Source organism: Haliotis cracherodii, unplaced genomic scaffold (genome assembly GCF_022045235.1).
Source record: "Haliotis cracherodii isolate W230 unplaced genomic scaffold, xgHalCrac1.p SCAF_8, whole genome shotgun sequence".
NCBI lineage: Eukaryota > Metazoa > Mollusca > Gastropoda > Lepetellida > Haliotidae > Haliotis > Haliotis cracherodii.
In genome coordinates this window covers 19,672,434-19,694,887 of record NW_027266341.1, presented here as the reverse complement: position 1 = coordinate 19,694,887, position 22,454 = coordinate 19,672,434, and the positions used below count along the sequence as shown (strand labels likewise).

Sequence of the window (22,454 nt, the reverse complement as noted above, 5' to 3'; positions counted from 1 at the left end):
CATCAACCAAGTTAGCGAGCCTGACCACCTGATCCATAAGTCGCCTCTTACATATTTGTATGTTGGTAGGTAGGTACCCTGGGCAGTCCTCTCAAGTACCCGGTATGACATCGACCCCTTCAGCCATACTTACTGCATATATTTACAGACTTCAGGTGCTTTATGTGTGATTATTTTGTTGCAAGAATGAGTATTTATCATGTTGGGCTATGTTGGCATCGTCTGGATGGGGAAATGTGAGTACAGAAATAAACAATATTACTCTTTTGTCTTGCATTGTTCTGTATGTACTTGGCCCAGTCGTCTAAGGCGCCGTAATTCGCTGTCTGCGTTGCATCCCTTGGTCACACCGGAAACCTATAATCATGGGTTCGATTCCCGGTTCACCCGATTATGTTTCTTGGTTTGTCAACACCATACCCGTGCTCGTGGGTTTCACCGAAGTGGTAAACGCTTGAGACCAGCATCACTTTGGGCTTTCCCCCCACATGAAGCTGACACGCCGTGATATAACTGGAATACTGTTAAAAGCAGCGTTAAACCCAACTCACTCGCTCACTCACTCACTCAAGGCTTTGTCATCAGAGATGATTCTACTTGGGATGAGGGTGGCAGTCTGTGAACTCTGTGGGTAAACGCTTGAGACCTGCATGACTTCAGGTTTTCGTTCGACATTAAGCTGACATGCGTGCTATTTCAAATGTACTCACAGTAATGCTTATTTTATGGCTGTGTTTTTCATTGTAACCTTATTTATGTCCATCAGTTTATATATGGCGTCTTTGTAAACATAACAGTCAGTTGACCGTTGGCAGCTCCAGATTTAGGAAAAGATTTGTGACTTTAGGGAGTTGTCTCCCCTAGGCGTGTGTGCATCAAGCTCCTCACAGCGATAGCCGATCTGTGGATCTCTCTGTACAATCACTGCCACCAGTCATAGCTCTCCACTGTGCTTGGGAGCCTCGACCATGCATGGAGTTGAACATGCAACTAACTGACCTTTATGTTTGCAAACAAGTGATGACTGTTGTGTTGCCGAATGCTCTTTCTCAAGCTAAATGTTTTGTTTGTCAATTTGAATTTCTATTTCATTTCAACTATTACGTAAGTACATATCACATTAGGTACTGGTACACCCATAGCCCTTAGAAAGTTGTAAGGTAAGCAGTACACATCACATTAGGTACTGGTACACCCATAGCCCTTAGAAAGTTGTAAGGTAAGCAGTACACATCACATTAGGTTCTGGTACACCCATAGCCCTTAGAAAGTTGTAAGGTAAGAAGTACACATCACATTAGGTACTGGTACACCCATAGCCCTTAGAAAGTTGTAAGGTAAGCAGTACACATCACATTAGGTACTGGTACACCCATAGCCCTTAGAAAGTTGTAAGGTAAGCAGTACATATCACATTAGGTTCTGGTACACCCATAGCCCTTAGAAAGTTGTAAGGTAAGCAGTACACATCACATTAGGTTCTGGTACACCGATATCCCTAAAAAAGGTGTAAGGAGAACAGAACACATCATATTAGGTTCAAAGTTTTATTTTTAAAATTATATATTTTTGCCCTTTTATAGCATAAACAATATATGTGTATGGGCGAAGCCATACCAAAAATTGAGCTAAGATTGTTATGCTAGATAATCCTCATGTTCAAGACTTCCTATGTAGTTTAACAGGACATTGTTTACAAGTGGATTGACACTGTTACCATGGAAACAGGCATTATGACATAATGGGATACGACTATTATGTAATGGTAAACAAGACACGGTCAACATCAAACGTGTTACGTATAGACTGTTAGGAGATTCTTGGTAGCACTGGTATTTGGATGAAGTCAACACGGAAACCAACATAAACAAAACATGTCACTAATATAACATCTAAATATCGTGCGTAGAATTAATTTCTGTCAATTTTTATTAATGTGAAAATAATATATTCACACCAAAAAGCTGAATTTCCATATTAGTAATGACTTGTTTTGACATGATATACTGGCTCTTGTAATACTGTATAATTTTGATTTATTCTTCTGGCCAATGTTTATATACTGAAGGAATAAAGTAAGGGAACAGCAATTCAACCGAAGAGATTCTTCTGTCTTCAGCATAAATGCCTCAATTACTGAAAAAAATGAATAAAAAAATCATATATATATATATATATATATATATATATACACAATATCAAATCAATTATGATCTTTCAAACGTTTCCTTCTACATGTGCTCCCTTATTTATTTCATTCAGTATATTCTAACAAAAACAAAAGATATTTTAAAATATAAACAGACATAAAAAGTCCAAAAAAATTGTCCTCAAAATCATTACCTCAAGAATAAGTGTCTTAATTTACCTTAACTTTCAGATTCTTAAGAGAAAAATAGGTACTTTACTTCTTTGAGTTTAAGGAGTGGGACAGGGATCTGTATTAAAACAATGCAGTCATTTTGCTGCAATCGGAAAACCAAAAAGTTCATCACTTGGTTACATGCAGTTGATAGGGAAATAGTATATCAATATTTCAGTGTGATGATCTGTATAGGCTAACATTGGTAGTCCGACTAGAAAGGCATTTCCTGAGTAAAGTTGGGTAACATAAAGGGCATTCATTTATATGGTTGCCATGGAAACTGAACATATTATTTTTGAAAAAAAACCAAAAAAACATTTTATTTTACAAATGATGAAATAGCACTGACATATAACTACAAAACTGAAGCTGAAGTACCGGTAGATATTTTGAAATGTAAATTGCTATTTCTAGACATAAATCTTTGATTAGCATTGTGTCACATTTTGATTGCAGTCTGACTTTGATTACTTTGCTCTGATATGTTAATATCCAGCATGATATCATACCAACAAACTCTAACCTCAGTTAATTTACTGATGTTCACATCAATACTAAGATGATGTAAAAATACTTATGAGAAATATTAGAACAAATATGAAACAAATTCCATCAATATATAATCAACCATTTTAAAAGTCATAAATCCACCACTGTGGCCAATACAAAATTAAATTAATTACTATTTTCTTCGGTTGAACGAAAATGTTTTCAGCAGGTTAGATATTGCGTATTTGTCATAACATATGCAATATATTTATATTTGAAGTTAGATGTGTCAATGATTGTGTTGTGTAGTAAGGAGGTGGTACAAGACAGATACAGCTGGTACAAAAAAAATCCCTGTGATTTCCACTGTACAGACTGCCACGTATCACTGGTGTGTCATATTTATTAATATCTTTTTGGTAACTATGGCAACAACCATTTCTATGTACAACTATCTTCTCTCCATCACTTTGGCACATATGAGTTGATTATTTTGTACATCATAAATATCTCTATGATATATCTACAACAGCTCTTTTCCTTCTGCAAAGCATCACTTAAAATACCCTCATATCTGAAGTATCTAAGTAGTCTTTGAAGCACAGGAACATTAAACAATCAGCATTTTAACAAACTTGAAAAATGTATACATCTATTCCGAACCTCTGTTAATATAAAACAAATAACAGAAATTTGCATACAGTCCAGTTGTTTCAGATGTTGCTATAAAATTGCCCACTTTTATGAATACAAACGACCAATAATGGGTGACCCATGGTGACATGTTTTTTATATGAATGTGAAATGAAAATGGTAATTGTACTGTTGCACAGATGAAAACAAATTTTCATAATGAATTATTGCTTTTATAAAAATGTTAAAAAATCTCAATGTTATCAAAAGTCAAAGGTAAAAAATTTAAAACAGCAAATTCTGAGTCAACAGTTTTTCTAACCTTTCCTTCTCTTGACTCACGTACAAGAACATAGATTGTTAATATACAATTAACGATTGCACTTTCATGACAGTGGGGGCAGTTTTTGGATTATTTACAAAACATATCGCTGGCTCAGCGTGTTTGCATACATACATATATATATATATTCATATATATATATACACACACTACAATCCAATCATCATATTCTATTTTTGCATAGATTTCCTTAGTGTTTAAATTGCAAAAACAAGTGTTAATATGAAAGACATTATGATTTAGATTCCTGTCCAAGTGGCACATTCAAACCAGCTGTATATTGTCAACTAATTTCGCACAGTGGTTGAGCATTTGGTTTGTATTCCTGTTTTGTCACCATGGAAACACAACTCTGAAATCATTCCCGGTCGCTGAGCAGTGGAGTTTATGGAATACCTGTTTTTCCAAATATTCACGGATTAAATCCAGCACATCTGTACAGCAATGATAATATACCACAGAAGTCTCATATTTTTCAAATATTTGGAATTGCACATTCTTTGCCCATAACACATCGGCTTTCATACAAGCGTTTCTTGTTCATAACCTTCCCCTTTCTTATCAGCTGCGATCATTTCCCAGTGGCGCCACCGTTCCCGCTGCCACTCTGCTGACCCAACGGGGGCGTCGTCACCTTGGTTGAGATTCAAGGGTCGCCTCTGTGACGATGACCTGCGTATTGGTCGAGGTGAGCTTGTTCTAGAAGATGGAGGTGACTGATTCGACCACTGTATTGAGGTGTCCGACCCCCCTGGACTGTTTGTTGAGGACAAATAGCTGCTGATACTGGAGCTGCTGTTCTCTCGGAGATAACTCGGCTTTGGAATGGACAAACTGTGAGAGTATCCCTCGGAATAAGGCCGGTCCCCACGTACATCCACATGTGGTCGTAACAACACCTCAGGACTAGAACTGTCTCTCGAAACCTTCACCATCGGAGTTCGAGATGTTCGCTGACTCCGTGATACTAGTGGACTAGCGGTCTTTTCAATATTTACACGCACTTTGGGTCTATCATCACTGGAACTTGCAGTCCGACGTTCCTCTATAACAATCCCTGGCTTTCGCTGAGCAAGTGGGGTGCAAGGGTCGGCACTCTTGGAGGATCGGAGTGTCTGGTGGACACCCATGTAGCCTCGGGAGTGGCAGAGGAGGTCGGCGTCACTGCTGGGGGAGTGGGGCATGGAGGGCGAATCACTGTCGTCAAACACACTCGAAGACGTGTCCGGGTCAGGTTCAATCCTGGAAAACAAATCAAAGATATTTATATATTGGTATACCTACGGTCATAAATAGACAGACACAGACAGACACCCCCACAGAGACATACCCTCACCCCCACAGACACCCCCACACACAGACACCTTCCCACCCCCACACACACAGACAGACACCCACACAGAGACATACCCTCACACACACACAGACACCCAAACACACAGAGAGACAGACACCCACACAGACAGACCCCCCCCACACACACACACATGTATGCTCCTAAGTGCGAGAAGTTCCAAAGCGACGTTCAATTCCATTTCACAACTCCCTATATTTTAACATAATAAAATCCTCGTTCTCCAAATAAGAGAGACCTGCAACTTTACTTACACAACATCATTTGCAAGTTGTTTGAGAATCTTATCTGCAACCTCTGGGTTCGTTTCCATTAGCATCCGTATAACATCGTCATGTAGATCAGGTGGAATCTGGAAAACAGAAAAAAACAAATACAGGATGCAAATATTATTATTAATATCATTATTATTATACGAATTAAAAGACTACAATAACATTTTGAAGAAATAAAATATATATTTGAAATTACAAATTTTCATTTCTTTCTTTCGATCTACCGACCTGAACTTTGAAGCCAAAATTTCGTAAACACAAAATTGTCTCAGTTCACAAAGATGATTTAACATAACATCTAGACCTAGACAGAAAATGGGTTCCTACTTGTTCGAAATTGTCATAATGTTCAGCTTACCTCATACAACTGACGATAGTTATCGATCATCTCCTTGACGACCTCTATGACCTCCTTGCTCTGCTCCGCATGTTCCGTTGTTTCCACCCGGAACTCTTTGTCCGGGGATGACTTGGCTTTGTGGAGAATGTTTGGTCCGAACAATGTTGCCAGATTATGGGCGTCCATTTTATTCCCAGAGAGCTGGAAAATGTGAAAATAATGAATTGGTATCACTTGATTGGTCATTATTTCATATGTGCTTATCCCATTTGAACAAAAACCTTTACTTGTAATAAATAAATAAATAAATAAATAAATAAATAAATACGCCTGTATGTCATCACATGGAAACAGAGTTGTCTCCCTTCGCCCACTCACCACATGATAAGTGATTGAATATTGCTCAACGCAGCACCAGCAAACTTCCAGCTATTCGAGCAAGACACATGATGTTGTCGGTGCTGTAACGGTCTCTCTTTAACTAAACCTAATACCATATCTGACACCATTTGTTATGTTTGATAATAACACATGACCATTTACAGATGGTTACTCAGAGACGATGTCGTGGGAATGTGAAGTGTAATCTGGTTATTCTTGTTCATAGCACATACCTCGTTTCCATGTTCGTCTATAGTATCTTTGGAATGTTCGACAACCTTCGCCAGGAACTTCAGCAGTGCCCAGAATGTGTCACGATTTGGCAGCGCCAGTAACGACACAAGCAACCTCAATGCGGACAACCGCTTCTCTACATCTTTTAATTCTGGAAGGAGAAAAAAATGGATTTTTTAACAGAGATTCATAAGCCACTCTCTACAGCAACACTCACCTAAAATGTTTTACAGAATTACCATTTTCCTTGAAGTTTAATAGCATAAGGTCAAACATTTTCTATTTATCGTTTCACGGCCCGTCACCCCAACTGAAAAGCAGCCGGTCCACGAAATAAATTAAACATAAAAATATTTATTTTTATCATGTCTCCCATAGTACGATATACCCTTTTATGACTATCATGTGACCTACTTCTGGTGGAAATGAAAGGCGTGTACAGATCCCGAGTGAGGAGTGGCTCCGGCAGATCCCGAAAATATTCCTTCAACAACGCCCCAACGTCATGAGGGTTGTGACTTTCATTTAGTGTAATGCTCTTCCCAGTATCAAATTCTTCTTGTAGCTGTTTCACTCGTTTCTTGGACGAACCAACACGAAAAATACCAAGCACTTGCAAACCTGAAAAATCAGAGAAGACATTATTCATTCTGATCGCATCATACATTCAATGTGATTAGTTGACAGGGAACATGGAAAAGCTTTAGCCTATCACTAGATGTAATTTCACTGGTATTTGTACAGCATTTGAAACAGATGTCCCACAAACATTCAATTTAAGAATGCTATTTGTTTGTCATTCATTACTCTCACCACCTACTGTCGGATCATAGGTTGTCAGACATCATACGTTTTCGGCAGCCATCTTTATCATGATTACTCGTGCTATAACTTGGGTGTAGCATCACACAGACATTCTAAATACTCAGATGATGGCTTGTTTTTAAGAAACAGTTGTCTTTTATTTATAAGGGAATGAGATGTCTTACAGTTACTCATGTGATTAGAGAGAAAACTATGAATATTTCTTCCCATAACACAGGGATATAATGTGTTTGATACCAACTTGTGGCATAATCATAAGCCTATACAAGCTCTGTTTCTGAGAACTTTATTGTCTCCAAGTTACAGATGCCAAAGTGGCCCCGCCTTCCGTTTTCCAAAATCAGGCGATAAATATTATGAGCCATGGATGACCAGGTCAAGGAGTCTGACCACCCACCAACTTAGCCGGCCTTGTACGACAAGTATAAGTTACTGCGATCTCACTCTTACCAAGAATCACAGAATCCCCACGGATTGACGGGGGAAATTATTAAGAGAAAATGAGCATATTTGGTAGAGTACCACCCCTAGAGCTGCCATTACACTGTTACGAGTCTGATTAATTACCCGAGAAAAAACTCGTCTGTAGAACAATGTGTGACACCGTCAGCAACCAACTACGCTCAAACTGCATTGTAAGATGACTGATGCTCACCATAGGTTTCTATATGTTTAAAACAGGAATTGACTATCTGAGGAACTTGAGGCGCCCCTGTGGCATAGCAGCTTTGGCTGTCTCCCCTTAGTTCTGACTGTAACATGGCAGGCTGTGTGAGAGACAGGGAGAGGGCATCGATGAGACTAGAACTGGTGTTTCGACTACTTTCCGATTCCGACAATGAATCTGAACTTCCTCGTCTCTGAAAGAAAGAAATTTCACACATTAATAAAAATACAATTATTTTCACTCTTTCATGGCAGAACATACAAATACCTCTTCTAGCAAGATAATTGTTGCTATGATGCTACATCAAATTTCTCCATTTATTGCTTATAGTATCAGATTAGATAAAAACTAGGTTCATGACTTAATTGAGGCTAACATCTAGCCTCTGAAATGAACATATCTTACAGATAAAAAACAGTTGTTACATTATCTTAAAAATATTATAAAGAGGAGCCCAGAGACTCTCTTCATTTTCCTAATACTGCAGAAATCTAGACTTGCCAAACATTATAGACTTGCATGGGATATATTGGATATATTTGTTTTAGTGTCTGTATGACTTAATTGTATCTATGTGTTTACTAGTATTTCTTTACACGTAAAAAACTAGCTTGTAAAAGTACCCAATAATATATCAGTATGTTTCTTTAATGGCATATCTAATTTTTAACTGCACATCTATTCCTTAATCACTTCCTGAACAAAAATCCAAAGTAACCTTAATTAGTCAATAATTGCCCAATGCAATCAATTACCTAAGGAATTTTATGACATTGCCCCCCATTACATCAATCCAAGTACCCAGGTGTCCTGTCAATATTCACTGGAAGTGCTTGACATATTTCAGGCACAAAATGGAGGCCATATGTCTAGGTCAAGGGAGATAACTCATCTCTATGAATTCCACAGACAGAATTCACAGGTGTAAGATTGAGTAATCTGTGCTATCTGTCATGTAGATCATGCTTCAGTGACCCTACTTGATGGCCATACATAATATGCAATCACTTTATGAGATCTTACTGCAAGTGATATAAAACTGCTTCAGGCAGTGCAGCTGGGTAATCAACTACCATCACTATAACCTAATAAGTGGTTAATAATCACAAATATTTCAAGACTTCCGTTTGCCCACTTGGGACATTCCATAGATATTACTGATTTCTTTTAACCGTTTTGTGGGAAAGAAATATACTGAATATTTATTGAGTTCATATTTTCAATTTTTCCGATGCCCAGCAGCTAAGGAATTCTTTTTATTTCACTTTGTTTTCAATTTGATTTTTTTCGTTTTACAACAATGTATACGTTTCTTCATATCCTGAAAGGTTCAACACGTCCAGCTGTCACCATGTGTGACAGGAAGTAGCATGCTTACCCCATGAGAAGGATTGTGGGATATTGTGCTGCCGTTGTGGGGAACATTGTCCAGAGAGCTTTGGGAGGAGCTGCTTGATTTTCTGAAAATAAAACCATTAATACATAAGAATGTGTTAAAACATCTCTTCCCATTAATATAATCTGATATTATCTGGTATGATTTAAAATCACATTCATTCGTTCGTTCGTTCGTTTGTTCGTTCATTCATTTTCCTTGTCATAACGTTTCATTCATCTGTCAGTCTGACCAATAATCCATCCATCCATCCATCCCTCCCTCCCTCTATCCCCCCAAACACAAGGACCAAAGATACAAATCTCCCACAATGCAGCACTACTGGCAGCTCACCTCTGACCATGAGGAGACAACAATACATCAGCACTTTCACTGCGGACCTTTAACGATGTCGATGGCCGACTACTTTGTCTTTTATGAACTTCTCTGTCGTGAGCGATACACTTTGACAGCGGGATTCCAAACACTAAACCATCTGAAACAAAATATTCCAATATTAAAAACAAATAAGACTTCAACAAGCATCTGACTGGCAACACCTGGAGTCCTACACAGTATTGTCAACTAAACCTTACACATCAAGCACACACTGTACCGAATACAGCAGTGGGAAAAACTGTCACATATGAATTTATTTTCAAAATACCCATAACTCCAGTTAACATGTGTTGTAATTAAACCAAGGATACCATATTCGACGTAATAAGCGCCCAGGGCGCTCTCAAAATTAAAAATAGGGAGCTCTTATTAGAATATTACTTTGGTGAAAAAAAACAGAGTTAAAGGATAAATTTCGTTGTTTATGCTGACAGCCTGAAATGTTAATATACGACAGATATATTTTTCCAGAATTTAATTGCTCATAATTTTGGGAGCATATAACACACGAGTGCGTATTATACATGAATAAATAAGTCTTGTGTACATTGATCAATCAGAAGGGGTGCTAATTGGGATTGTTCACTAGCAAATATATACTAGCAAATCCTGTGGGCGTTTATTAGAGCGGGGCGCTTATTATGTCGAATATGGTACTGGTAAACCAGTTTGTTTATATAAAATTGGCCATGCTGAAATTGCTGCCATTGCTCGACTACATGTTGTATCCCACCCATGTTTGCCCGTATCTCAGCCTCAGTAATGTCCCTTGCTCCATCATTAAGCCCACCCACACTGACATAACTGAGCTACTGTTCAAAGCAGCTTAAACCCAGCTCACTCACTCTAACCAGTTTTGTTGCTATACCCTAATTTCCGATACTGTAAGAAGCCAAATGACACTTACTGTCTTCTCGAAGTTGACAATGAAATGATTCAAGTCATGAAAGATATTTTCAATGGTTTATCATCCTAACATTTTCCCATGGTTTACATCATACGGCTTCATATCACAACATTTCAGTGTTACTGAGTGCTTTCATATCACAATATACTATTAGTCATATCAGGCAGGCATTATAGGCAATATTTCCCTGTGTGCAAATCTTGGCATGGGTCTGTTAACATCCTGGCATTCTACTCACTCATCTTCTTAAAGTAATTCTCTATTTGAAGACTACAATACGTTATCCCGTCCCTCTCACAAGATCCCTTCTAATAGGAATATAATGATTCAAAACCAACCCCCGCACAGTTAACCATCCCGGTAGTAAATGGTGGTCTTAGGGAGCTATTTTTCAGTGTCACTAGGTCGTGTCAGTCCCTTGCTACACAGACTGTACTTTTTCAATGTCACATTACGATTATGACCCCATTGTTTATCTCAGCAAGGGGTCTATCTGAAAATCCCGTCAGTTTTAAGAATACCACTGTGGATATGTTATCATTGCAAGATATTGTGAAAGATAGGCTCCATATGGATCAGTTACTGTTTGTTCTTTACGACTACTAACCACTGCTTGTCTGACACTGCAGAAAAGTCAATGAGAGTATTAGGTTTAATACATCCCTGCATGAGATGTCTGATAATATTTCAGATTCATATCATTGTTAACAATATTACTTAACATTATTTTTGTCTGATAATATTTCAGATTCATATCATTGTTAACAATATTACTTTACATTATTTTTGTCAGATAATATTTCAGATTCATATCATTGTTAACAATATTACTTAACATTATTTTTGTCTGATAATATTTCAGATTCATATCATTGTTAACAATATTACTTAACATTATTTTTGCCAAATAATATTTCAGATTCATATATTTTTATACAAATATTTCTTATCATTATTTTTTGGTGTTTTAGTAACATATTTTTTTGGGTTATTCTACATAAGCCCTTACAATTGAACAAAGGCTATATTTTTATTCATATACTATTAAATATCATGGAAATAATCATATTTATTTTAAAGAATATTTATTCAATATTCAATGAAAGCAACAAATCATTAATTAATTCATGAATTAAATCATGAACAAAAGATAAGCTGTCAGAAGGATAATGTGACATTTACTGGTAGTTGCCCAAGGTTTTGTTTGTAGAAAACATCGTAGCAATTTGCCACATTAGGTCATTCTTATCTCTTTTTATAAATAAACATGACATACAGGACCCAGACACTCACTGAGTACATAATTCCAGGATGTAACACTGATTGTGTACAGTGAAAACCTAGAAGTTATTTATTACTAGAGTTTTGACAGTATGTTAAGTATCAGGTTCTCTCAATGTCAAGATTCAATCAGATTTGTCATAATCCACACCTCCTATAAAGCATACAAATTTACAAACACTTTTATTGAATACTGAAAACTTGAACAAACATGGATAAACAGGTGTATGTGATGTTACCCTGATGTTACCCATGTCCTCAATCACATGGCATCCCTTGACCTGATAGTATCAATTACCAAATATCCCCAAATGATACGGGCATTTCAAATAACAAGGTACCGTATTTGCTGTAATAAGTGCTATGGACGTTTACCAAATTGACAAAGAGGGACGCTACTAAAACCCTAAACAAGTTACATGTATATTTTATATTCAGATCCCCTGTAGATCCAGTGAGGGCGATGCTGCTCAACAGTGCTAAAAGTGAAGTACAACCTTTCTCGCTACCAACAATGGACACAGTTGATGGTGTTTGTTAAGATACTTTGAGCAGATAACTGACAGCAGCTGTTCTGTTTAATAAAGAGGGCGAGATGACGATGTTACTACTGCTTATAGTTATAACATGACACTACCCATGTGACAGAAGGTTTCAGTAGAACAAAACGATATATGTAAATCTGCCTCTGCCATCACTATGTGTTTCCTTATTCAGGCAGTCAAAACATAGGGTTAATTTGTCATTTTAATCTTATTTAAAAAAAATTAATTTTTTGTTCTTTTAAAACAGAATTAATTTGCTTTTGGCATCGATATGTGTTTCCCATTTCAGTCCATGAATAAATAGTGTTGGTTGGTAATTTAATCTGTTTTAAAAAAAATTCTTCTTTAAAAAAATAATTCTTCTTTAAAAAACATTTTTTTGTCAGTAAAATCCTGCTTTAAAATGAACACAATCATGATATCTATATATAATAGAAAATTTATGCCAGAGGCCTACAGTTTGGATAATACTGGGCTGGTGATAAAAGCAATGGTCCAACTGGGAAATACAACCAACCAAAAAAGGTTTAGGGTAAGGGGCTGCAGATTAACATTGGTCATTAAAACAGAAACACACTTTTTTGTTTTGGACATCACATCATTTTTAAATTGCTAAATAATGAAAAAGCTTGAACAGTTTTGACAAACACCAAATAAAGGCAACTGTGCACCATACCATCTTGTTATATAGTAATACCTACGTATTAGTTTAGTGATGTATACTTAGTAACCTATATCATAAGTTATTACATGTATATTTCAAGAGGCAATACATTTTATATATAACATCTAGAAAATCGCTTCTGCAATATGCAAGCCATGTGATATATGCTTACATAATGTAGAGATTGTGTATTTAATAGTCTCCTTGCACTGACAGTCTGATTTATTGAGTTACATTTTATGTAAATGACATATCGAATGTCTGTCACTATGTGCCTAAAAAGTAACCCGATCTTCCATTCACTGTGTAGCCTATAGTGACTGAAACACCAAGGTTCATAACATTAAGTGTTAGATCAGAAGTGAGTGTAAATTTAAAGTTACAAAATATTTTAGGCATTTAAGATGATTTTGAAATGCCTCAGATAGGACAGAATAATTAGCATAGATAAAATTCCTGAGTTTTCACGGTCATGTGGGTGACTACATTTGGTTGAAAGGTGATATACGTTGTATTGTGTCCTCAGACATACATGACATTCACACAGTATTCAGATTCTAACGTGATTGGTTAGATATTATTCATATACACAAAAGGCAATGTATCGTGATATGATTTACAGTGTGAAAGGAAATAAAATATTAAAATAATTTCAAAAGTGGAATGAAATTCATTAATAATTTAGTTGGGACAGAAACTTGGCATATACTATCTTAAAAATAAAGTTAAGTTAATCGTAATTTAATGTTGAAAAAATTAGATACGAATGTAGAAAACATATTTGTTGATTTGTTAGCAAACATGAAAATGGAAAATAGCACTAGTCTTCTAGTACAGCGGATAGAGTGTTTGCTCATTTCATACAAAGTCAGGGTTTTATTTCCACATGTGTGAAGACCATTACTGGTGTCACCCACAATGATATTGCTGGAATATGTCTAACTCACTCACTCACTATCATATCTGGTCTAAAGTCCTACTTGTAACACATGAGCTGGGACTCAAGCTGATTTGGTCGCCATTAAATCAGAGGTGTTGCCCTAAGCGTGACAATGACATCTCAGTCGAAAAGAGATTAATGACACTCATCAACACAACATATATTCTTTCCCGACCTTGAACAAGAAAGGAAAATCCTCACACTTCTATAGTAAGCAGCCATTTTAAAACATAATGCATTTGTTCAAATGACTTTGAATCACATGACAAGTCATTATTACTTAAAATGCTGAGTATTCCAATTTCTTTAACAAAAAACTTTCAAATCTCTACTTAAACACACATGACCATACAAATAGCATGTGAGTATTATTATATATAATAAACCTAAAATAATCTAAATCAAATAAGAATAACATTGTTTTAAGATTTATACGTTTACAAACTGTTGTATCATGTTCTAAAAAAAGAATATCACCAAAGTAGGTGGATTATATTACCTTCCTAGTCCATAAATATAATACATACCTCTAGTCAATAAAAACATTATATTACCTATCTTGTCAAACATTGGCCCATCCCAGCTATTAGCTATGTAAACATTGTACAAATCTTTCAACCAGCAAGGTCACCAGTTCCGACCCTCACTCTGTGTGTGACCTACATATGATGACAACTGAAGCCATAATTCTATTATCACTCCGGAATTTGGTCATGGGCTGGCACTCTATACCTACACCATACCTATGTTTACTATACACCTGTATATCTAATGTCCCCTGACACCTGCAGACAAGTCTTTTATAACAATACAGATGTGTTTGTTGTTCCACCTGATGTAAAATGATAGTTTTATCTGTTACAAAATGTGTTCTATTTTTTTAAGTTGCTCACATGGAGTGGTAAAAATAAAGGTGAGATACACATAAAAGCTTTTTGAATAACATCATGAACTGGGTATGATATAATTTCTCAAACTAAAAGGTTGACAACCTAAATAACACATTTCACATTATACACTAAATGGACTGTTAACAGTGTATTTATAAGGTGAAGTTGCAGTGCCTATATACGAAGAGGTGACAAACGGGATCGGATGGTCAGGCTCACTGACTTGGTCATGATGTTCACCACTGGATTGTCTGGTCCAGACTAGAATTTTACAGAATTTTACAGAATTTTACACCAACCTATAGCTGGAATATTGCTGAATGCTGAACAAAACAAACCAATAAGAAACAAACAAAACTCAAAAGAAGTTTAAGAACACCCCATTCTTCTGCCATGACAGATTAACTATAGTAATATGAAAGAATAGAATGTTCTTTAACTTCTTTAGAATAGTATATTTTAACTGTATATCACTTGTGTCATCTAGAATTATTTTTGACTTAGTTCGTCCCTTGTATTCCTATTTTTCAATACTGCACAAATATCCTATGTCTAGAGATATATCTCGACCTGCTGAGAGGCTGATATTTCCCTAAGTCTGCTGCAAATGTCAGTTAAAATTCCAAAATTAGAATTACAAATTTCACAATTGCTGTTATATAGTAATAAGTAATGTTATGCCTTTGTAGAGATGATTTCTATTTCACTGACCAAGGTGAGGAAAATAACAATACTTTCACAAAATGCCTACCAAGGACACTCAGTTTGCTATCCACAGAGCTCCAGATAACATTTGGAGCAATTGAGTTTTTACTCTAGGGTTTTGATTTTAATTACATTTTTCATTGGGTAACCAATATTTTTCCACTCATCCATTTATCCCTCTATTGGGTTTTTCCCAAAATTAGTGAACATTTTAAGATTAAAAAATAAATAAAATGAAATTATGTTTTAGATGTATATAACGGTTCTAAATATATAGGCTTGACTCGAAAGTAAATTAGCTCATAATGTGTTTCGGCAATTAGCTCCTTTGCCCGCATGCTGAAAAAGCTTCAATGGGTATTTATGCATGCTGATTTTATACATTTGAGTTTTTTGTTTAATGCATGCATTCCTGTTCGCAAGTTAATTGAAAGTAATTGTATTTTGAATATTTTGGTGTGTATTTTATGCAAATACGCTGCTTATCTGTAGCTCTGTATCCTGGATATCCTGGTGTAGTGGCAATGTATAAAGTTTGTATAATAAATCACCAGTGTTACTTTAAGCATGTCACAGATATAGTTCAGGTATTTCCCTCACACAACTACAGGGGCTATAAGTTATGTTGAACACTTTAACAGTTTAATAAAAAATGTTTTACACCTATGCAATTATGAACACTACCCACTTGACCTATATTCACCTCAAGTCAAGCCAGTGGCATATATTCTTCATATCATGATTGCCCGAAGGCTTCTGGGATAGGGTGAATATCATTCGTATCACTCCATCTCTATACTAGCTCCAAATCACCTTGACTAGAGGCCGTCAGCCTTGCCCTCTCTTTGGATGGAGGTGTCTCACCGATTATGTACAAGATGTTTGGGATTAAAGTGGATTAAAATATGGATTATTATAGATTCTGAAAGTGCAACACTTTCTGATGAAACCAGTACCAGCTGATAGAGCATGCCTGACCAGGGTCAAAGGTTAACATGAAAGTTTAAACTGTTGATAGTGGGGAGGGTGTGGGGGTGGGGGTGGGGGGTGGGAGGGGTGTGTTTAGATAGATTAGTATGTGTAGATACTGCTAAGATTGGGATATGTTGTCATGCCAGCAGGTTCTGTTTCTCGAGTTAATACCAGTGGGTTAGATCAAAATAGCTGATTGATTATTTTGGACTAGTGGTTTATGTAACATAACATTTTTTTTGTAAAAAAACATATTTCCAGATTTTCACTAACCTTGTCACTAACAGCCTAGTGCGAGGTATATTTACATGACAAAATATTATCATATTAGATAATAAAAAGAATTTTCAAAGTATTACCGATAACTGAAAGAATGATTGACTATAAAAACAACAATAACAATAATTATAGTAAATAATAGATAAATATAATTTTAATCTTCTTTTGAAAAATAATTAATAATAATAAATTTAACAATAAATTTTTCATTTATTTATACATGAACCAATTCCCGAGAGACAAAGATGAGTCTATCGACTAGCCCCTGTCCTAACAACTCTCAGGTAAAGTTGGTGAGCTAATGACATAAATGATAGATCCACCCTCGAGCTAATTCTATTTCAACTGTCCACATGACCCCAGGATGTTTGCCCTGGCTGAATGTGGGGGTGGATGTTTTTGACCTATATTCTTGACTTGGGAGTGTCAGAATTCTATTGAATGAAATACCATTCAATATCATGACCATGATATAAATATACATTATTTACCAGTCATTCTGCTATGATATATGGCCAGATCAGTTTCTGATCAATTATTCATGCTTTACATTAAACATTTTGTCAGCATTGTTATTCAAGAATTTTTTAATTTTTTTTGACAATATATTGTTTCCGTCAGTGGGTACTGATTCTTTGTTTGTTTGTTTGTTTGTTTGTTTTCAAGTTCTGTAATATGTGGTTTGAAAATATTTACAATATTTCTGAATATTCCTGCTTTCCTCTTTGACTTCATAAATAACTTGAGAGCACTGAATAAATTTGATATCTATACAAGATATTCATTCATCCAACTGAAAATAGATTTTTTTCTGTTCAGTAAATTAACACGAGCCTAACACAGTAGAAATTTTGAAATGATTTAACCACAATAACATTTTGAAAAATCCTATAAATGTACTTAATGGCTTGCGCTACACTACATTTATAAATACTTAACACATTGTAATGCAAGAACTTAAACCTCAAAATACATTTAATAGAACATTAGTAGCAGTCATGTGGAAAATAGTTTCTGTCGCCGAGGTCAAAGGATGACTAGGGGAATGACATTTCTCATGCACCACCAACCACAGTTGTGGGCGTGGCAGGTCCTTGTCGCAAACTTTACGCACCCCTATAGAGTAAGCTTCAATCACACACCAGGTCGTTCTATAAATCTGTAGCCTCTCTTTCATTATCAGACCCTTAGAGCCTCTGTTTCATTCTATACATATCAATAACGGTCTATTGAAATACCAGGGTTTGCTTGGAAGGACTAGTACCGGGGTATATATGACCGTAGCACACATAATGGCAATTGTGTGGCTGAACAGTTTCAGTAGTGTAGGCCTTTTACATACTTGTTTGGTGATAAAAGGACAATATATTTTATAACAACCTTATTTTGAGTAGGAAACTTAACACAGTTTTGAAAATTGATTTCTATATCTTTTCGAAAGTTTTTTTAGATTTTTGCAAATTCATTTTTCAGAATGCTAAGCAACTGTTTGAAGAATGTTTTAATGTTATGAATTTTAAAAAAAACCATGAGTATCTAAAAGCAAATTACCTTCTTTTATAATTGTCAATTCTTCCCGTAGAACCTTTTTTCACACAACACTGTAATTCATCCAAAATTGATATGCTTGAAAATGAAGGTGCAATATTTTGGCACAATGAAACCAACCTTTTGGGTTTGAATCCTTCTGTTTTTCTTTCTCAGCTAGAGTATCCAACAAACCAGCCAGATTGGCCGACTTTGATCTTCTTTTCAGCGACAACACTTTCTTTGACCTCCGGTTGTCATCAGAATCTCCTGGAAACAAAATAACTTGTCCTTATTATCATTATTAACATTCAGATTACTAACAATCATCATAAATACTATCATGGTTCAGAGCATTATTTCAATACAGTCACCATAATTATCAGTTGTCACGGGAATAGTGTTTTATTGGCACTATGACAGCTGCCATTGCCACTAATGATCAAATTGTTACCATGAGTGTTAATTAAGCAGTCATTATAATGTTAATATTAGCATGTTAATATTTCATATAAATTATAGTTCACCTACAGGTGAATAATTTAGGGTACCCCCTTTCAACCGTTACCCTTCCGTTGTTTAGCAGCAGTTACCATATTCCCAGAACAGTTGCTCCTTGAACATAAGTTTTTTTTCTCTGTCACTACTTAGTGCTACGGTACTGAATTATTGTGTTCCTAAAAGCTTAACACATCATCAGCTGATCATATTTAGTATTAAATTATTTGAAATATACAAATACCAACAAGTACTGAGGTGATAGCTAATACTAGATATCTGTATCATACTACTCTCATGGTGTGGGTAAGTATGTGCACGCGTACGTACATGCGTGTGCGTCTTCGTATTTACGCGTATCCAAATTCTATACATATTAAATGTGTTTATGTACAAATGACGCAAGTGATCCCCACAAGCGAATACCCCGTTCTCCACATTTGTTGATGACGCAGAAACACCACAGATGTACGAGCAATGGAGTGTGACACGTGACATACTTCGGGCGCGCCTATTGGCACACAGTTGTGTCGACCATCATTGCGATCTATCGGTAAAAACCTTTACACGATGCCCTAGGCCAAATTCATAGTAGACCTACTTTAATACTCCACATATTTTGTCACACGACATCAAAGCCAATGTGTAAATCGATGAAATAAAACAAAGCTATAAACGTAAGATTTATATTCATGAATTATTGACAATTGTTTCTGGACTAACTAAATACTATAACAAGAATTTATTCGAAGCCAGTGTCACGAAAGTGGTAAAGATATACGGCCTGCGTTACTTTGAGATTTCCACTTGCATAAAACTGAAAATACAGTATAACCGAAATGCTGTCCAAAGTGGCGTAAAACCACCCCACATACTCATTCAGAATGGTAAAACATGGACTTCAGTCTGAGACGGGACTAATTTTGCAGTCTGCGATTCAAGATATAGTTTCTTCTCAGAAAGCGGGGCGGGTGGTTAGCCTCGATGCTAAATCGTTTGCTCGACACGCCGAAGGTCCGGGTTCTTTTCCTACATGGTGTGTGAAGCCCATTTGTAATTTCATATACATATTCCCGAGGCACGAGTGTCCACAAGCCTTTTTATCAAAGGCTGGGGCTTTGATATAGGCTAGTCGACACGTTTGCCTTGGGAAGATGGGCGTGACATTGCTTGAATATTATAAAATTGGCGTAAAACCTTACTGCCTCCCCAATTCTTCTCCGAAAGGGTTTTGGGGATCCACGAAATGTTATTTTTTCAGAACATCTAGCATGTCCAGTGAACGATGCTTTGCAAAAAAAATCATCATTTTCGGGAATATTATTATTTTTCCAAAACAATCCCACATTCCCTTCAGTATAACAAATGGTCGGCCCATTTTCTCCCTGGTTGTCAAGTTGGCTGCTACATGAGCTTTCTGTAGACGTCAACAGATATATCAAAAGCTCTTGATCTTTATGCGTCCAAAATACCCTCATGTAAAGCTCCCTGTGGTTTGGACTACACAGGTCCGTGAAGATGACCGACCCCGACAGGCGATACATCACCCCCAAATATCTTCCCTGTTTACCACAAATCACGACCCATTGTTGGCCGCCCGGTGTGTAATTCCCCGCAATCCCCTCTTGTATAGACCGTGAAAGTATGTTCAACGAACGTGCAACCATGCAAAAGAACGCTCAGGGAGGAGACCAGCATAGATAATGCACTATACTTATGTCCCCTTTCATCTCACCACTTCTACAGAAGCAGAAAGACAGAACATATTTAGGAACATGGAGTTAAATGTGAGAAACCGTCATATCTGATAATGTTCAAGGCTTATTTGAGGACAAATTCTACTTAAATTGTTGTGAATGTAATTGCGGGAGTGGGTACTAATGTTTCAATACTTACATATTATTTCGAAACGCTTGGTTGATGATAAACGATTTGAAAGAAATAATTGTAATGTTATAGTCCTTTGATTTGCTCTACCAGATTGATATCATAATATGACGTAGCCCAGAGTGTGGTTGGTATGGCTCACACGTCACTGTGCCTATCGAAATTGAGAACATTCTATAATATCATTATATTATTTTTCCCAAAACGTACACAATCATTCAATGACGAATAATAAACCTTTAGACGAACAAAGTTGTTTTCAAAGTGTGTCGTCTATTTTGAACTGGTGCGGGTAACGCAGTCGTCTTAGGCACCGAAAATCGCTGTGTGCAGAGTTGCGTCCCTTGGGAACGCCAGAAACCTATGATTGTGGGTTCGAATCCCGGTTCGCCCCGATTATGGTTCTAGGTTTGTCAGCACGATACCCGTGCTCGTGAGTTTCACCAAAGTGGTAAACGTCTGAGACCTGCATCACTTCGGGCTTTCCTCCCACATTAAGCTGACACGCCGCGATATAACTGGAATACTGTTAAAAGCGGTGTTAACTCTCTTACTCACTACTTTGAAATCCAGGTGTGTCGACAATGAAGCTTTGAATCAGAGGGAATATATGAGAACAGCCGTGTTTCTCGATAACAGATTCCTATAGTATTTAAGAGACATTCTGCACGTCGAGACATACATTCTTTTTGGGATAAACGTCTTCGGCATACAAATATAATGTCTGCTGTATCCGAAATTCAAAGACCTACGTCACATTCTTCAATTATTTCAACGCTGCTTCCTGGAGTTTTTCTGCATCCGAAAACACCCTATTGTCACCTTTGAGATGTCATTAAAAGAAGAATATATAACCCCTGTCATTTGTCATTTATATTCTCTCAACACACCGCGGATGTTAGAAAGACTGACTGGAGCTTGCCCACACGTCGTCTTATCGCCTTCATGTCGCCAGGCGATAAGTCAGTAGCATGACTGCCGGAGATGCCTATGCCAGTCGAAATGATGACAGTTTTAAAACCAGGAACTATTTTAAGCTAATTTTTCATTTTTATCTTGACACCGCGACCACCTTTTCGACTAATTTTCATTCCGTGACGTTTTAACGCCTGCATGTTCTTTTGCAACTAAAGACGACCCCGCTTTGTAATTGTCAACTTCACAATGTATTCAAATAAAATATGTAAATGCTTTTCCGGAAATAAAATTTTAATACTAAAAAGCTGTCATGACGTGAATGTAAGATTTAGAAACACGGTAAAATTAAACTTAAAAAAAATAGAGTTAGCAATGACTGGGTAAAACTTGAACTTCCTTGTATTCATACGCGCATCTTGTACACCCATATAAGGGTATCACTGGAGCCCACACGAGATATAGTCCCTATCGGTAGTTCGTTTGTGTGGGCGTAGTATGTTCATCGTGGTTCGGAACAAATAAACAAATGCAAACAGGCATAGACATCGAGGGAGAAAGCCCGTGGCATTCTAGACAAGAACAGAATAAAAGCCCTCCGCGGAACTACATACATTCGGTCGTTTCCGCTCTATTCTCTAATTTAAACCCTTTTAGTGGTATGGTTGGCGGCCATTACAAGACCCATAGCCAAACCAACGTTCATAGGTGAAATGAAGTAGACGTCTAATATCACGTGATAATTTGAACATGTCACGTGATAT

At 36.7% G+C, this 22,454-nt stretch overlaps 1 protein-coding gene across 3 annotated transcripts in view; it reads right to left on the bottom strand.

Annotated features, from left to right (window-relative positions):
* Positions 1–1,543: 1,543 nt before the first annotated feature.
* LOC139449490 (rho GTPase-activating protein 6-like) overlaps positions 1,544–22,454 on the bottom strand; it is a 120,173-nt gene continuing 99,262 nt past the window's right edge. For all 3 annotated transcript variants that reach the window (XM_071230911.1, XM_071230912.1, XM_071230910.1), the window contains 9 exons: positions 18,532–18,660; positions 9,636–9,777; positions 9,285–9,366; positions 7,895–8,099; positions 6,829–7,035; positions 6,414–6,565; positions 5,818–6,000; positions 5,439–5,536; positions 1,544–5,072 (listed from right to left, as the gene is read on the bottom strand). In XM_071230911.1, coding sequence (XP_071087012.1) covers positions 4,352–5,072; positions 5,439–5,536; positions 5,818–6,000; positions 6,414–6,565; positions 6,829–7,035; positions 7,895–8,099; positions 9,285–9,366; positions 9,636–9,777; positions 18,532–18,660 — 1,919 coding nt within the window. In that variant the 3' untranslated portion in view covers positions 1,544–4,351. The remainder of the gene's footprint in view (positions 5,073–5,438; positions 5,537–5,817; positions 6,001–6,413; positions 6,566–6,828; positions 7,036–7,894; positions 8,100–9,284; positions 9,367–9,635; positions 9,778–18,531; positions 18,661–22,454) is intronic.